Source organism: Pleurodeles waltl, chromosome 4_2 (genome assembly GCF_031143425.1).
Source record: "Pleurodeles waltl isolate 20211129_DDA chromosome 4_2, aPleWal1.hap1.20221129, whole genome shotgun sequence".
NCBI lineage: Eukaryota > Metazoa > Chordata > Amphibia > Caudata > Salamandridae > Pleurodeles > Pleurodeles waltl.
In genome coordinates, this window is record NC_090443.1 from 26,791,828 (window position 1) to 26,807,659 (window position 15,832).

At 44.4% G+C, this 15,832-nt stretch overlaps 1 protein-coding gene across 1 annotated transcript in view; it reads left to right on the forward strand.

Moving 5' to 3' along the window:
* The first annotated feature begins 13,729 nt into the window (after nucleotides 1-13,729).
* IL27RA (interleukin 27 receptor subunit alpha) overlaps nucleotides 13,730-15,832 on the forward strand; it is a 182,028-nt gene continuing 179,925 nt past the window's right edge. The window contains exon 1 of the mRNA XM_069233137.1: nucleotides 13,730-14,102. Coding sequence (XP_069089238.1) covers nucleotides 13,730-14,102 — 373 coding nt within the window. The remainder of the gene's footprint in view (nucleotides 14,103-15,832) is intronic.

The following is a 15,832-nucleotide window of genomic DNA, read 5'->3' on the forward strand; positions in this document are numbered from 1 at the left end:
CTTCGCCTGCCACCTGCTGGTACAAACAGTGCTGGGAGTCATGCTTTAAGTACGCTGGGCAGGGTCCAGGACGTCTCCACTGGGACGGGAAGATGGAGGGGGTTTGGGAGTGGAGGAAGAGGTAGTGGTTGTAGGAGGTGTACGCTTGCTGAATTTGGGTAAAGGTGCATGGGCAGGAGGCTGTTGTGAGGTGGATGGCTGTTGAGTGGGTGTGTGCCTGCGTTTGTGTACTTTGGGAGGAGGGCTCACAGACACACTGGGAGAGGACACAGGGGATGTATGAATGGTAGTGGGGGTGGTGAGTGAACGTGAACAGTGTGTGGTGATGGGCATGCTGGTGATGGAGGTAGTGGCTGAGGATGTAGTGCATGCAGGTGTGAGTGGAGATGAGACGGGGGGAGGACGTGGAGGAGGGGACACAGTGGAGGCAGTGGATGTTGGTGCATCTGCATGGGGATGGTGCTTGTGTGAGTGCCGGTGGGATGTGTGGTGCTTATGTTTGCCATGTCCACTCTTGTGTGTTAATGAGTGTGCATGCTGGTCAGATGATGTACTTGGGATAGGCTGAGGTACAGGGGATTGGGTCTGGGTGGAGGAAGTTGGAGGGGTGAGGCTGGACACAGGGACAATGGCTGCCATCAGTGCTGAGGCCAGAGCCTGAAATGCTCTCTGTTGGGCCGCCTGGCCAGAATGAATGCACTCCAGGTATGCATTTGTTTGCTACAACTGTCTCGCAACACTCTGGATGGCATTCAAAATGGTAGCTTGCCCAACAGTGAGGGATCTCAGGAGGTCAATAGCCTCCTCACTGAGGGCAGCAGGGCTGACTGGGGCAGGGGCTGAGGTGCCAGGGGCTAAGGAGATGCCCACCCTCCTGGGTGAGCGGGCACGGGAAACACGCTGAGGGGCTGCTGGGAGGGCGGTGCTGGAAGGGGGGTGGCGGCTGTACCTATTGATGCGGTGGGCACAGAGGTGCCCGCCACCGCAATGGAGCTCCCATCAGAGGAGTCGCCGCTGTCGCTGGTGTCTGCTCCTGTCCCTGTCGTGGAGCTCCCCTCGCCCTCCGTCCCACTGGTGCCTTCTGACTCTGTTACTGCACCCTCCAGGGCCATGTGGGATGCAGCTCCCTCCTGCTCCAGTGCCACTGCTCCTCCGCCAGATGATGTTAATGCACTCAAAGACAGGGTGACAAAACAAAAGGGGGGGGGGAGACAGAGGAGACACATGGTCAATGCCTGCAACACCACTACCGTTGGCGGACACTACAAACAGGGAGCAGCCTATGCACTAAGCCATGCACTAACGGTACAGGGGAAAAGCACATGCCCAAGGGGGACTCTGTCTAGACCCATTTCATGCACAGCTGGAACCCATGGGAGCCTGACTGGGTGTAGAGGGCAAATACCACCTTTGGGGTTGGAGTGGGAATGAGGCTGCATATCAATGGATCTACCTTTTCGCGTCTGCCCTGGCCTAGGGGAACCCAAAGCCCACCTCCCCCACCCAGACACCTCGTGAAGCACGCAGAGTCAGCTGAATGAGAGTGTACTCACCCCCTTGTGGCTTCTGTGATGCCCTCAAGCGCCCATCCAACTCAGGATATGCCACCGCCAGGATCGGGTACATCAGGGGGGTCATGGTGCGACGGGCACCCCTTCCACGTTGGGATGCCATCCCCAGCTGGACCTCTGCCGTCTTCTTGCTCCAGTGGCGCAGGTCGTCCCATCTTTTCCGGCAGTGGGTGCTCCGTCTATGGTAGACCCCCAGGGTCCGCACTCCCTTGGCGATGGCACACGCCAAATACCCTTCTTCTGGTGGGCGCTGACCTAGAGGAAAAGTGAAGTTATAATAGATGTTACTCTCCCGTACAGTTCTTCTCACACATTGCCCACAAACCTCCCATCCTGGCCCAGACATACATACACACACCATCCTCACATGCTGGCCTGTCCCCCCCCTTCCATCCACGACACTCAATACAATCATGTGCCATCCACCATGCACACAGTTGACTCACCTGTTTGTCTGGAGGACTGTACAGGTGCGTGTACTGAAGGAGGACCCCATCCACCAGTTTCTCCAACTCCTCCGCAGTGAAGGAGGGGGCCCTTTCCCCAGACACTCTAGCCATTGTAGCTTCCAGACACAGGGCACAGCAGCACTTGCAGTGTAGGTCCTCTCCTGTAGAAGGTCAGGTATCAAGTGAGGGAACTGATAGAAAATGGTGGTCACATACGCGGTGGTGCATACCATCACCGCCGACGTACATCGTCATTGGCTCCTGGAACCCATAGGGCCCAATGATAACAAAAGTGAAATTGCGCTGCGGTTCCCGACCGCCTACTGCAACGGTGTACAACGCCAGCGCAGTTACCTCATTTCCCCTTGTCCCACCTTACAGGTCAGGCAGCCGCCATTTCAGGGGGCCACATGGCAGGCCAAATAACTGCATCACACCTATTTAGACCAGGAATACGGACAGAGAAAGGCACATAGAGAAAATTTAACGTTTGTGCTAACCAGCCTTGTGAAACCTAAGTGTTGTATGACCCTCTGCTCGCCGTTCTCCTCCATAGGGCACGTCTGCTGTGCAGGTGATGAGATGGTGGAATCCTCCGGTGTACAGACCCCTGGTGGACCTGTCGACAATGGAAGACAGACACATAATTATCACTTACAGACTTGATCGTGCAACAATCCAGGAACTGTGTGCCCAGATGGAGCCTGACCTGATGACAGCAATCCGCCATCCCACAGGAATACCCCCTCTAGTGCAGGTCCTGTCTGTACTCCATTTCCTGGCCAGTGGGTCTTTTCAAACAACAGTAGCCATGGCATCAGGGATGTCCCAGCCAATGTTCTGTAACATTTGTCCAGAGTGTTATCTGCCCTGCTGAAACACATGCGCAGCTACATCGTTTTCCCTCAGGTGGAGGATTTGCCCACAGTGAAAGGTGACTTTTATGCCCTGGGACATATCCCCAACATCATTGGTGCCATTGATGGCTACCATTCTATGAATGTGCAAAAGGTGTGTTTGGCAGACCAGTACATCTCGCATGTGAATGCCAAGTATCCTGGCTCAGTGCATGATGCTTACATTTTGAGGAATAGCAGCATCCCTTATGTGATGGGGCAACTCCAGAGGCACCGTGTGTGGCTAATAGGTGAGCCTAAAGTCCCCACACAGTTTCATTTGCTGTCTGGGTATGGGAGATTCCCTAATGTTTGGGGGATGTCTAACAGTTGTCCCTCGATATTTGCAGGTGACTCTGGTCACCCCAACCTGTCATGGCTACTGACCCCAGTGAGGAATCCCAGGACAAGGGCAGAGGAACGCTACAATGAGGCACATGGGCGAACTAGGAGGATAATAGAGTGCACCTTCGGCCTCCTGAAGGCCAGATTCCGGTGCCTCCATCTGACAGGTGGATCCCTATACTACTCACCGAAGAAGGTGTGCCAGATCATTGTGGCCTGCTGTATGTTGCACAACCTGGCTTTGGGACGCCAGGTGCCATTTCTGCAGGAGGATGGGCCTGATGCTGGTCTTGTAGCAGCTGTGGAGCCTTTGGACAGTGAAGAAGAGGAGGCAGAAGAAGATGTAGACAACCGAAACAACATCATCATGCAATACTTCCAGTGAGACAAGGCGAAACTCCAATGGAAGGAGAGGGTCCAAGGCACTAGCTTCCTGTATAGATTGCCTAATTGGTATAGTTAAGTGGCATATGGGGACTTTACCGGAGGACATGGACCCAGGTCCTCCTGGGGTACAAGTATATAGACTAGAATTGTGGAAAAGTCCCTCTGGAACAATATCTTTGCCGTAAAAATCCAAATATTAATAGTTAGATGAGAAATAAGGTGAACAAGATTATGTCATAGTTGATCCACTAGATTCCTTGTTTATTGCGAGCAAATTAGTTCCAAAATAGGTAACATCAGATAAGTCCGTAGCAACGGCACAGAAGGATCAGCCAACACGTGTTTCGTCCCAAATAGGCACGTAAGCCAGGGCTTTCTCAAGGCTAAAAGAAAAGCGAAACAGAATCCAGCTAAGAATAATTCAATAGTGATAAAGAAGGTCTCAAACTAAAACAACACCGAGAGGTGAAGAGTTCCAGTGTGCATGCTAATGATTAGTATTCTCAAGCGCAAGTGATCCCAGAAAAGAGAGAGTACTAAGCGTCATTATTGCCAAAAGAAAGAAAAAGACCAAGAGGATGAAACCAGAAAAAAGAATCCAAAGCACAAATTGCTTGTTAATAATTAGCTAACTAATAGTGTAAATATGTAAGTCATAGTGAGCTGATAAATTCAAAAAGAGAACATGGAAAGAGAAACCCCCTATTATCGTGAACACCATCAGTAAGTACATGAGGAGGTAAGGATATTCAAAAATGTAAAATAACAGGTATTTAAAGGCGTATTGACAGTGGACTCCAATTAGGTACTATTATGATTAAGAAGCAAAAGATTGTGCCTGCCTAATGCGGAAAGGTGAACTAAATGTGCAGACTGAAAATTTAATGTGCAGACTGAAAATTTAAAACTAAACTAAAACTAAACTAAAGGAACGACTTTAAAGACATACCATTCAAATAGAGCACAGCAATACAAGCCAAACCAATTTTTTCGGTATAATAATTGTATGTGTTCTTAATCTGCAAAAAATACGCAAAAAATACATACAATAGATGTACACAGTGAAATGGTGGAGTGATGGGAGTGAGGGTAAGGGTGGTGGTATGTGATGGCATGCAAGTAGGGTGTGGGAGATATGGTAGTAAAGATATGACTTACCGGAGTCCAATCCTCCTGCTACTCCTGAGAGGCCCTCAGGATGCAGTATTGCCAAGACTTGCTCCTCCCATGTTGTTAGTTGTGGGGCTCCACCACCAGTCCTCTGTACAGCAATCTGATGTCTTGAAACCACGGAACACACCTTCCCCCGTAGGTCGTTCCATCTCTTCCTGATGTCATCCCGTGTTCTTGGATGCTGTCCAACTGCGTTGACCCTGTCGAAGATTCTCTGCCATAGCTCCATCTTCCTCGCAATGGAGGTGTGCTGCACCTGTGATCCGAAAAGCTGGGGCTCTACCCGGATGATTTCCTCCACCATGACCCTTAGCTCCTCCTCAGAAACCCTGGGGTGTCTTTGAGGTGCCATAATGTGGTGTGGGTGATGTGTGAGGTGCTGTCTGTTCTGATGTGTGGGGGGATGTGTTGGTGTGTGTTGTTAGAGGCGTGTGGATGTTGTATAGGTGATGGTGTTGTGTGTCTGTGGATGCCTGTGTTGTGTTTGCTAATCTGTCTCTCTGGTCTTCTTCCAAAATTTTTGTTGTAAGGGTTTGTGGGTAAGGTGGGTGTGTGTTTTATAGTGTTGTGGGTGTGGTGTGTATATGTGTATCAGGTGTGTGTATTTTGATTTGTCCAATGTTGTTGTGTTTTGTAAGTGTGTGTGTATTTTGAGCGCAGCGGTGTGTACCGCCAATGGATTACCGCGGTTGTAAGACCGCTGCATTGATTCGGGGGTCGTGATAGTGTGGGTGTATTATTGTTGGTGTGACGGTGTAGGTTTTGGCATCGCCAGTTTATCACTGATCTTTGGTGTGGCAGACTTGTGTGGGTGTCTGTATTGTGGCAGATTCCAAGATGTGGGTCGTAATACCTGTAGCGGAATTCTGCCATCGCAACGGTATGTTGGCAGTTTTCAGCACGGCGGAAAGTGGGATTTACCGCCAGGGTTGTAATGAGGGCCGTAGTTTTTGTTCTCTTTCCAATTTCAAAAAGTACACTATATGGTTGATAAAATCTCTTTTAAACTTCTAACGCCCCTACACCAGATACCTGTCTAATCGAAATTAGACATAACAACGTTGCTCATTTCCAGGACAGTTCCTGTATTCCTAAATACTTATTGCTTGGCTAATCTCTGAAACAATTTCAAAACTACATTCACATCTGACAAAGTAGGATATCTTGATTTAGGAGGTCTTTTAAGACTAATTCCTTTCATTACTCTAGAAATCAAAGGACTCCTACCAATGGATATTACTTGAATTAAACAATGTCCTGTCGCTATTGCTGATCTATAAAAATTAACTGTTCTATATGACAAAAACATTTGGAAGAGATTGGCTAAAAATTTAGCCACCTCTACTTCATCAGCCTGTATCTGATCCAATTCCCTTTCCAAGCACCAACATACCCACACTGACCATGCTCCTCTATATCTTTTTCTGGTACCTGCTGCCCATGATTTATTGGGTAAATCAGAAGCTGTCCTGGAAAGGCCTTACAATCTCCCTGAACACCTGATATTTTCCATTCTGGAAGGTTGAGTAAACCCTCTTGAATCAACGGATGTTCCTCTTGGTCTAATCCCATCAAAAGTCCTTTGCATTACATTATTTAAATACGGAATCTCAATTGACATTTCCAACAGCTGGGGAAACCAAGGTTGTGTTTTCCAAAATGCAGTCACTAGATCAATCTGACATTCCTGTCTTCTCACTTCAATCAACACTCTCTGAATCATTAAAAAAGGTGGAAAAGCATAACCCATTAGGCCTCTCCAATCCTGAGTAAATGCATCTATCACTACTGCACCTGGATTTCGTCTCCAACTCAAGTAACTGTCTAACTAATAAGTTAGTCTTGATGTAAAAAGAACCCCATGCTATTTGAATCTTCTGAAAGAAATCCACCCTTAACTTCCAATCGCTGTAATCTCTCAGATTACTGGAATTCCAACCTGCCATCACATTAGAAATTTCTGAAAAATACTCTTATATTGTGCTCCAAACAATATTCCCACAATTCTTGTACCAAGTCTGACAGTTTCTTCGACCTCAATCCTTCTAACTTGTTGATAGAAGTTACCGCCAAAATATTGTCCATTTTCAAAAGTACAACTTGACCTTCCAAATGATTCTTGAAACTCTGAATGACAATCAAACCTACTCTCAACTCTGAACAATTTATGTAACTCTCCCTTTGCTCTGCTTTCCATAAACTTCCTGTTTCTTGTCCTAAGCAACAGGCTCCCCACCCTAAGTTGCTCACACCACTCTAATTCTTGTCTCACTTCCTGATCCAATTCTATTTTGTCTCCTTACCAAAGAACTCTGGATCAACTTTTTGTCTTTAACCTTTGAAGTGCTCGATAATGTAACAGACCTGACAAAATCGCCTGTATCAAAGAAGATTACAAACTAATGACTCAAGCTAGTTCTCTCAACTGAACATTGTTCCTCCTCAATACTGAAGATACCTCTTGTTTTATCTTTTTTATTTTCTTCTCTGGTAACTAATTGACACATCTGTGTGTCCACCATATAAACCCCAAAACTCCAGTCGCTTGGTTTGTATCAAAACTGACTTTTCTAGATTTACTATGAAACCTGGATATTCCAACAATTTCTGCACAAATCATCATCTGTTGTTTTGAATCATTCACACTCTGCCCCATTAACAGAATGTCATCCAAATAGATCAACAATCAAATGTCCTTCTCTCTCAGATATTCTACGACTGGTTTCAAAACTTTTATAAAACACCAAGGGGCCGCAGATAAGCCAAATGGAAGACGCAAAAACTGATAGATGATTTCTTTCTATCTGAACCTTTGAAATATTTGACTCTCTTCCCCCATGGGAATCATTTTGAAATGTCTGTAAATTATGAATTGATTTAAATCTCGCAAATTTATTACCGGTCTCCACCCTTTGTCCTTCTTTTCTACTAAGTAAATAGTATGTACAAAGCCTTTTTCTTCTGAAAATGCCACTTTTAATATCACACCCTTCTCTAACATTTGTTTTATCTCCTCCATGACAATGCCCTCTAATTCCGAGTGGAACACCAATTGCTTTAGTTCCTTTTCCTGATGAGGTATTTTTATAAACTATGTTTGATAACCTCAAACTGCCTCTAACACCCATGCAACCCTCATGATGTCTCACCAACAATTCTAAAATTATCTTAATCTTCCTCCCACTCATTTTGGGGTAAAACCAAAAATTGTCCTCATACTCACCTTGTGAAACACTGACAGTCTGTCCACATCCTTTGTTGGACCGATATCTCCCTGATCTTCCCCTTTGGGGATAGAAATCTCCTAGGCTTTCTCTGTTACTCTCTTGGTATCCACATGAATTATTTCCCTAATACTGGGACTTATAATTTGCCCAGCTGGAAGGTTGTCCTCTCCTTCCAGCCTGTCTAGAAAAATTATGATTCCTGTTAAAAACTCTGCCCATATTAAATTGGGCTTTAGCTAGGCTTGTGAAAGTCTGCACAAATTTACCCAAAGACTTCATCATGCCTTCACCAAACAAAAGGCACTTTGGATTCTCACTCTGTTCTTTTTTAGCCAAAACACCCAACTTTGGGTTAATACGCATTAAAAGTGATTTTCTCCTTTCTGCCAATAATCCCCTATTGGCATTACCTAAAAAACAAATTGAGCTTTGGCACTAACCTCTAAGTAAATGTATATTCATATCAGTGTCTTTCATGTAAGCCTCTTCAATGAGATCAAACATCCTTGCTAGCAGTCCCAAAATATCCAATAGCCTATCTTGGCATTGCTTGAGAGATCTTTCTAAACCTTTCCTGGGATCTCTTCCTATTTAAAAAATGTAAGTAATTCATTCTGGATCCAGATTGGGAGTCATAGTGACTTCTATGTCTATATTTGGCCTTGCGCATTCTGCTCTCATAATATTGGATTCAGCCTTCTCCAAAAGCCTTCTCATCCAGTGACTAATATTTTCTGCAACATGGTCCAATGGTCACCAATCCTTACCTCTAGGATGCCTTATATCATGTGGATCAAAAAAAATTCTCCAATCGGATCTCTAATCTTTTTTAATTCCTCAGAACTTTCCTCCTTGAGGTTTCTAAATTACTCATCAACATTATCATTATAAGATAATTCCAGAATATATTCATCCAAATTGGATGTCTGTTCTTTTATCTCCATCTCATTTGCTGATAAATCAACTGAAGCGTGTAGATGCCTTTCCTCCATGTCGCTTTGTACACCATTCCTTTTTAAGCTGCTTAGAACATCTTTCTTTTTAGAAGTCACCTCAATGTGCTTTCTTCTTTTTCACACATTTTCCTTCTGGGCCCCTAAGCCCTTCTTCAGTCTCTGATAAGGAAAAGTATTCTTCCTCATTTAGAGGTCTCTTTTCCTTTTTATCCCAAATTTTCTTCACGGAATTTTGTACTACTACACTTAAAGCCTCACAAATCATTTTCCTTATTGAGGATTCCTGAGATCTTACCTTAAAACTCTCACCTTCCATGCTACCACACAGGCTTCTTTAAAATATTACTCACAAGCATAAAAATCAATATCAATGTTAAAATAGTAATTATGCACAAAATTCTACTGTAACTATTGCAAAATGTAGAGTGATCGTTAAACGCCACACAATCCTTTCTGATGAGAAATGCTGGCTCGATAATGCGTTGCTAAGCAACAGGACTCGCAGATCTATTTCCCCCTAGAAACAACAACTGGTGCATTAAAACCAGCCCAATTCCCTGCAAGCAATGGGAAAATGAACAAACCTCATTGCTAAACAAAAACACTGCCTAAAAATTCTCCACGCAAGCTCGTCTGAGCCGAAAAATGTCAACGCCATGAAACCACCGTTGACTCCAGCACCAACGTGCTTGACCGAGTGGATGCGGTGCCGCACTCAAAGAAAGACAAATCGAACTTCAGCTTCGGCACTGCATTAACAGAGCCTGTAATGCAAGTGGTACGGTTCAACGTAAATGATAAAAACATCAGAAAGTGTCTGAAGAGCAAATACACCACAATACTATTCTAGGTTTGAAAATTAAAAAAAATAGGATCGTTCAGATAAAGGGTAAATAAAATACATAATCCTGCACAAAATTGACAAAACAAACCTTACAAAATATATCTACACGCTAATAAATACCACTAGATATCATTATATTGCAACCCATATATTAGGTTTAGGTATTATACTATAGATATACAATATCTACATAAAGAAGCTATAAAACCAACATTCAAATTAAACAATCCATTACAACCAAAATATATGTGTACTTATCTGCTCAGAAGCAGCAAGAGGGAGAAACGGAGGATAAGCTGCTTTTATGGACTGCACATTCTATTCTAAGTTATAGTGATGTTTTTCAATGTTCTATTTTGGAAGCTTTTAATGGCTGCACAGGAGTGAATACAGGATTTATGCTTAATGCTAGCCTCCTGTCTTGAAATAATAATGCGTATTTGGGGCATAAAAGAGCAAATGTTCCTCAGTTTCCTCAGTAGCAGGAAAAAAGTTTAGCTACTCAAATCTTCGCTGGAAGAATACCATTGCATGGTAAAAGCAGCTAAGTGCAAGCTTCCATATTGGAACATCAAAAACAAGGTGGGGGCTCATGCTGGGCGTATGTAGTTAAGGAATTCCTCAGCTTTTAGCACAGATGTGTGCATTGTGAGGCTAGCTCTGTGGCATGCTTGCTCATTTTGGGCAGCTATCCTCTCCCAGTATGTTTTAACCCTATTAGTTGCATTGACCTGGATGGACAAAGGATCCTCCTAGAACTCCCTGAGCCCCATCCTAACCACTTGATCTTTGAAGTCTGTGATTCAAGGCTAAGAATATCACTAAGGCCAGATCTATAATCCTGTAGACCGCTGGTGGTCCAAATGCGGACGTAGCATAAGAGCATCCTTAGGACCACCAACTGTGCAAAATAATTTATCCCTACATCAAGTGTTAGGGGCATCAGGGGAGTTCCCTTTCCCAACCCAGTAATGGGTCTTAAAAAGTTGTTTTCTTTAATAATCAGGGAGGAGAAATCGCTGCACCCTCAAAATTCTGCCCCATAAAGTGCTGCCCCCCATACCTGTATTTTATAGATTTCTATTGCAGGGCCAATGGGAAACCATTGAGCCCCCCTTGCCATCCTGATGATGGCTCCCACTCTATGGCTTATAACTTGAGAACTTTTCACAATTTGCGGAGTCCAGGATCCAGAGTCAGCCACTCTGACCCCTAAATAATCAAATTCCAATATCTTCTCCAATACCTCACTGCCTAATTTTACAGTACCACAGTGCCGTGTACCTGCTTCCTCTTAGTGTAGCTCATCAACTTCGTTTTGTCAACATTCCCCTCTAAACCATAACTTTTACAAAATGTGTAACAACTACCAACCAAATTATGAATGCTTGTCCTAGTTTTAGCTAAAAGGAGAGTGTTGTCTGCGTGTAAGAGGTCTGGAATGTTTTTGCCCAGCAAGCAAGGGCGAGTAATTTTGTTAATAGGTTAGGCCAAAACAATTACATAAAAGGTACCAGAGAGGCCCACGAAGATCTTATCCAAAACATGCAATGTAGGAGACACACTATTTTCCCTATGCTTCTGTTATAAATGCTTATTGGTGCAATAGGTGCACCTTTAGGTGGAGTGAAAATCAATCCTGGGATATCCTTTGAATCCACTTTAAGTTCAGCTACAGAACAACATAGAGATGCACTCACCCACGCGAGCATCCCTCCAGATGGTCATCCTGGTGCCAATCCGCTCGCTGGAATCCAGAAGCTCTTGTAGCCACACTTGCACATTGCATCTACGGCCCAGGATTCCTGGAATAAATTGCCCACATGATGGATTTTCCATTTTGGACCTAATCCCTGCGATATTCCAGGTTATGGCACATTCGCTTGATCCTCATCCCCAGTTAATATGAGTACTACAAGGGAACCCCCAGTTGTAACATTGGGGGGAAAACAGCCCCCCATACAGTGAAATCGATAAAGATCTATCCGAGCTCTCAGTACCAGAAATTTCCAACAATCCAGCAGGCACTGCCACAAGGCCAGGTCTATACCGGCAGATGTATGGAGCTTGATCGGTCCCAAACCTCGACCAATGCCAGATATATCAGATTTTGACATGCAATAATTGCTAGCTGTTGTTGCCTGCAGGGTTGCCTAAGATCCGCCAATATTGGCCCACCTCTGTTTTTGGTGGCGTGCTGGGTCAGTTGCATGACACTGGGATGAATAAAAGAAGTCCAGTGGGTGGAGTGACATGCCCTCCTGAATGCTATCACCTGTAAAGGAATTAGAAAAAACATTGCGGAAACTGGCAGGGGAGTTAAAGTTAACAATCACACAATCGCCAGTGCAACACTTTGGCAGTGGACAAACCCACCCTATCCTTCGAACAATTATTATACTTGGGGTCATTAGGAATGGAAACTTAGCATGTTTGTGCAACCAATAAAGTACTTTGTTCATTAATTGAGGGACCAACTCAATGGCTATTCCTGGAAGAGGGGGCACGGTAGGTAGCACTACCGCATATGGGCGTGCCTCAGGAGAAAGATTGAGTACTGCAGGGTTTGATGATTGGTTTGGGACAGATTTTCCATCCTCTCTAGGTTCTTTGCCCCCTTGCCCTACTCTGTTCCCACTCTCCTCCCGACACTGCTGGGAATCCTCCCGCTCCCCACCTCTGGTGGGTAAAGGGAGAGCACTACTCCTATGTGAAGAACAGTTCTCCATACAATCACCAAGCCTACTTGTTGGCAGGGTGGACACAGGGGGATTACACACTGTAACAGGCACAGCAGGTATATTAGTAAGCATATGCATGGTAGAGGGCATCACTTGTGACTTTAGTTTTTCAAGAGCAACTTCAATAGCTATTAGTCACTGGTTAATGGAAGTCAACTTTGCCTCCAAATTTGCCTCCAGTTCACTTACAAACTGCACTCAGATGATCCCCACCATAGCCTCAATCATATCCTTAATTCAATCCTCTATGTCCCCCTCTGAATTTTTGGGTGCTGTCCGCAGACGTTTGGGTTTGTTGCACTCTTTTGTTATTTTCCTTTTCCCTTTAGAGCCATTGCAATCTGGAGGAACAATAACAACACAAGGCTCCAAAGGTGCAGTAGGTGCCAGAGTAGAAATAGCTGGAGAGGTCACAATGGGGTTAGAATCCATGAGTGTACTGCTTGACACATAACCCACTTCATGATTCCCCCTCGGTGAGAGGAGGCATGACTCACTGGGTGGTGAAGATAGAGATAATCGTAGTTCAGCTAACTCAATTTCTTTGCTAACCACCCCCATGGCACAATGTAGAAAGCCGTCGAGAGAGGGATTAGTGGGTGCTGCTGCACACTGGTAGCTGGCCTATGTTTCCCCATTGCAGTACACAGTACATCAACAGATGTCCAAACAAATTTAGATAATTGAGCCAGTGCAGAATTGTATACTTTTGTATAGTAAAATGCCATGGCACAGTCTCCTCTACCAAGTAATTGGGAGCTAAAATTACTCATAGCAGGAGCACAGAATAGGGAAGGGACACCCTGACTTCAGTCTTCACTGCACTTTCACGAAGGATGTTAGAAGGGTGGCTCAGCCCAGCCTCCTCCGGATGCTGACAGGTGCAGGACAGGCCTACACGTGACCCGGGTGCGGTCCGTGCGCGGCCTGCACTGCAGGAAGTCCAACTGTGCTAAATAGCACCAGGTGCTGCAGAGCAAAGAGCTGCCTCCAGGAGCCCAAAGATCACTGGGATATGTAGTCCCCCGTCTAGTGTCAGTAAGCGAGTCCCGTGCTACAGGAAGTCCAGCCACGCTAAATAGCAAAGGGCCACCTCTAGGAACCCAAGGATCACTGGGACACGTAACCCCCCCACTTCCAATGTCGGCAAGCGTGTCCTCATTTGTAATACTGCTTTTTGGTACCAGTGTAGAGCCGTTCCAGAAATGTGGTGAGAAAAGGCACAATGCAGAGGACAATAATTTTACCCTAAATGCAGAGGAAAGTTTAGAAGGGGTTTCATCAATGGCTAATATTCAGCGCATAATTGAGATGGCTGTGGCAGCAGCATTCAAATCCAGTGACAATACTCCCTCGCCAAAGAAAATGCACCCAGATCTAATGGATGCAGATGGGCAAGACAATAAGGAAGATAATATAAAGGAGAGGTTTATTCAGGGATCTAAGTTAAAGGACATTCTCCAACACATAAGAGAGAATATGGCATTTCCTGAGTTTTCCATTGTGGAAAAAAGTGAGGACCTTTTCTGTTAATATCAGAAGAAGGAATCAGAAATGCTTACCTTTCATAGTGCCATTAAGGTGGCCATGGACACAGAATGGAAGGATACAGACATTCTTTCCCTCAATTTTTGTCAAAGAGATATTTTAGGAAGGCTGCCTTTTTTGTGTTCTCACCCGGGATATTTCACATTTTGCTGGACCCTATATTTTTGCTGGCTTTAGATCTCTGTGCCTTTACCCCTGCTAACCAGTTATAACGTGCATGTGCTCCTCTTCTAACCATGTTTAAATTGGCCTATTCCTGATAGGCACATTTAATTTGCTGGTAAATCCCTAGCAGATGGCATAAAAAGTGCACACATGCCTGGAACTTAAATGCTACTTGTGGACTGCAGCACTTACTGTGCCATCTACTACAGTGGCAGCGTAAACATGGCTAGAGGCGTACCCCATGTAGCTGGACTATTGCAGTGTAAAACCTGCAGTGTAAGCTGTTAAATAACCCTTTTTGAGCAGTAAAAACCTCCCTTTTAAATATTCAAAAGTCACCTCTATACTAGCCTTGTAGCCCACAAGGTAGGGTGCATGGAATATAAAAGTGGGACATGTAGAAAATTAATATTATCATGTCTCTACAGTGACCAGGCCCAAAAAACAGTTTTCACTGTGGCAGACCTGGCTGACCTATATAGAAAAATAGAGTACAGATTAAAATACTAGTTCTGTATCTGGGAGTCGGACCACCTAGAAAAAGAATTAACAACTATTTTTAATAGTTATTAAACATCTGATTCAATGGTGAAGTCGGACTTTTAATAAATATTAAGGAAAAGTAACTTTGAAAATTCATATTTTTGGTTTGCCTTTGTGTACTTTTCTATTTTTTGTGTTGTTTTGTTTATTAAATTTTACTTTAGTTTTCTAATTCGATTTGGGGTTTTTATTGTTCTACATTTTGACTTTATTACTGTATTAGTACTGCATAAATACTTTACACTTTGCCTCCATGTTAAGCATGTCTGGTCTGTGCCACAGCTACCAGGGGATTGAGCTCAGACTTGTAGTGAACTGAGTGTTCACGCTGACAAGGTGTGTGACCATTATTTGAGGTGAGCACTTACCTAACTCAACTAAAACCCAATCTCTTTCAATAGTGAACTCATATATTCCTTACTCAATGCATCTGCTCATGCTCAAGTGCATCCAGCTTCACAAAAGTATCTTTGTTTTGTGTCCAGCTACAGAATTTTCCATTGTAGATACTTTCCTTACCTGAATGACCGGCATATTTGTTCTTCTTCTTTACCTAAGGCACAAAAGGCTGTAGAAGAGGTGTGCAAGCTTGTCCAACTGCATGGCATTTTGTTAAATCGCGGCATAACTCATCTCTTTCCAACCCAAAATCCTATGTTTATGGGAGTTCCGTTCAACAGACTTGGGACAAGTATTTCTACTTCAGGGAAGGAGGCAGATATTGACTAGAGTACTCCTATCCCTACTAGCATGCGCAGCTCCACCAATAAGGGAGTTGTTAAAAATTCAGGGACCTATGGCATCTACTCTGATGATATTACGCTGGTCTACACTTCACTTGTATGCCCTGCAAATCATTTACTGAGCCACTGTGATCTGAGTTCGCAGCAGTTCAAACAGAAGATTCAAATGACCACCAGGCCCATGAAGCATTACAATGGTGGCTGAGAACTTTTCAAAGGAATTGGGATTACTGTTACGGGTGGT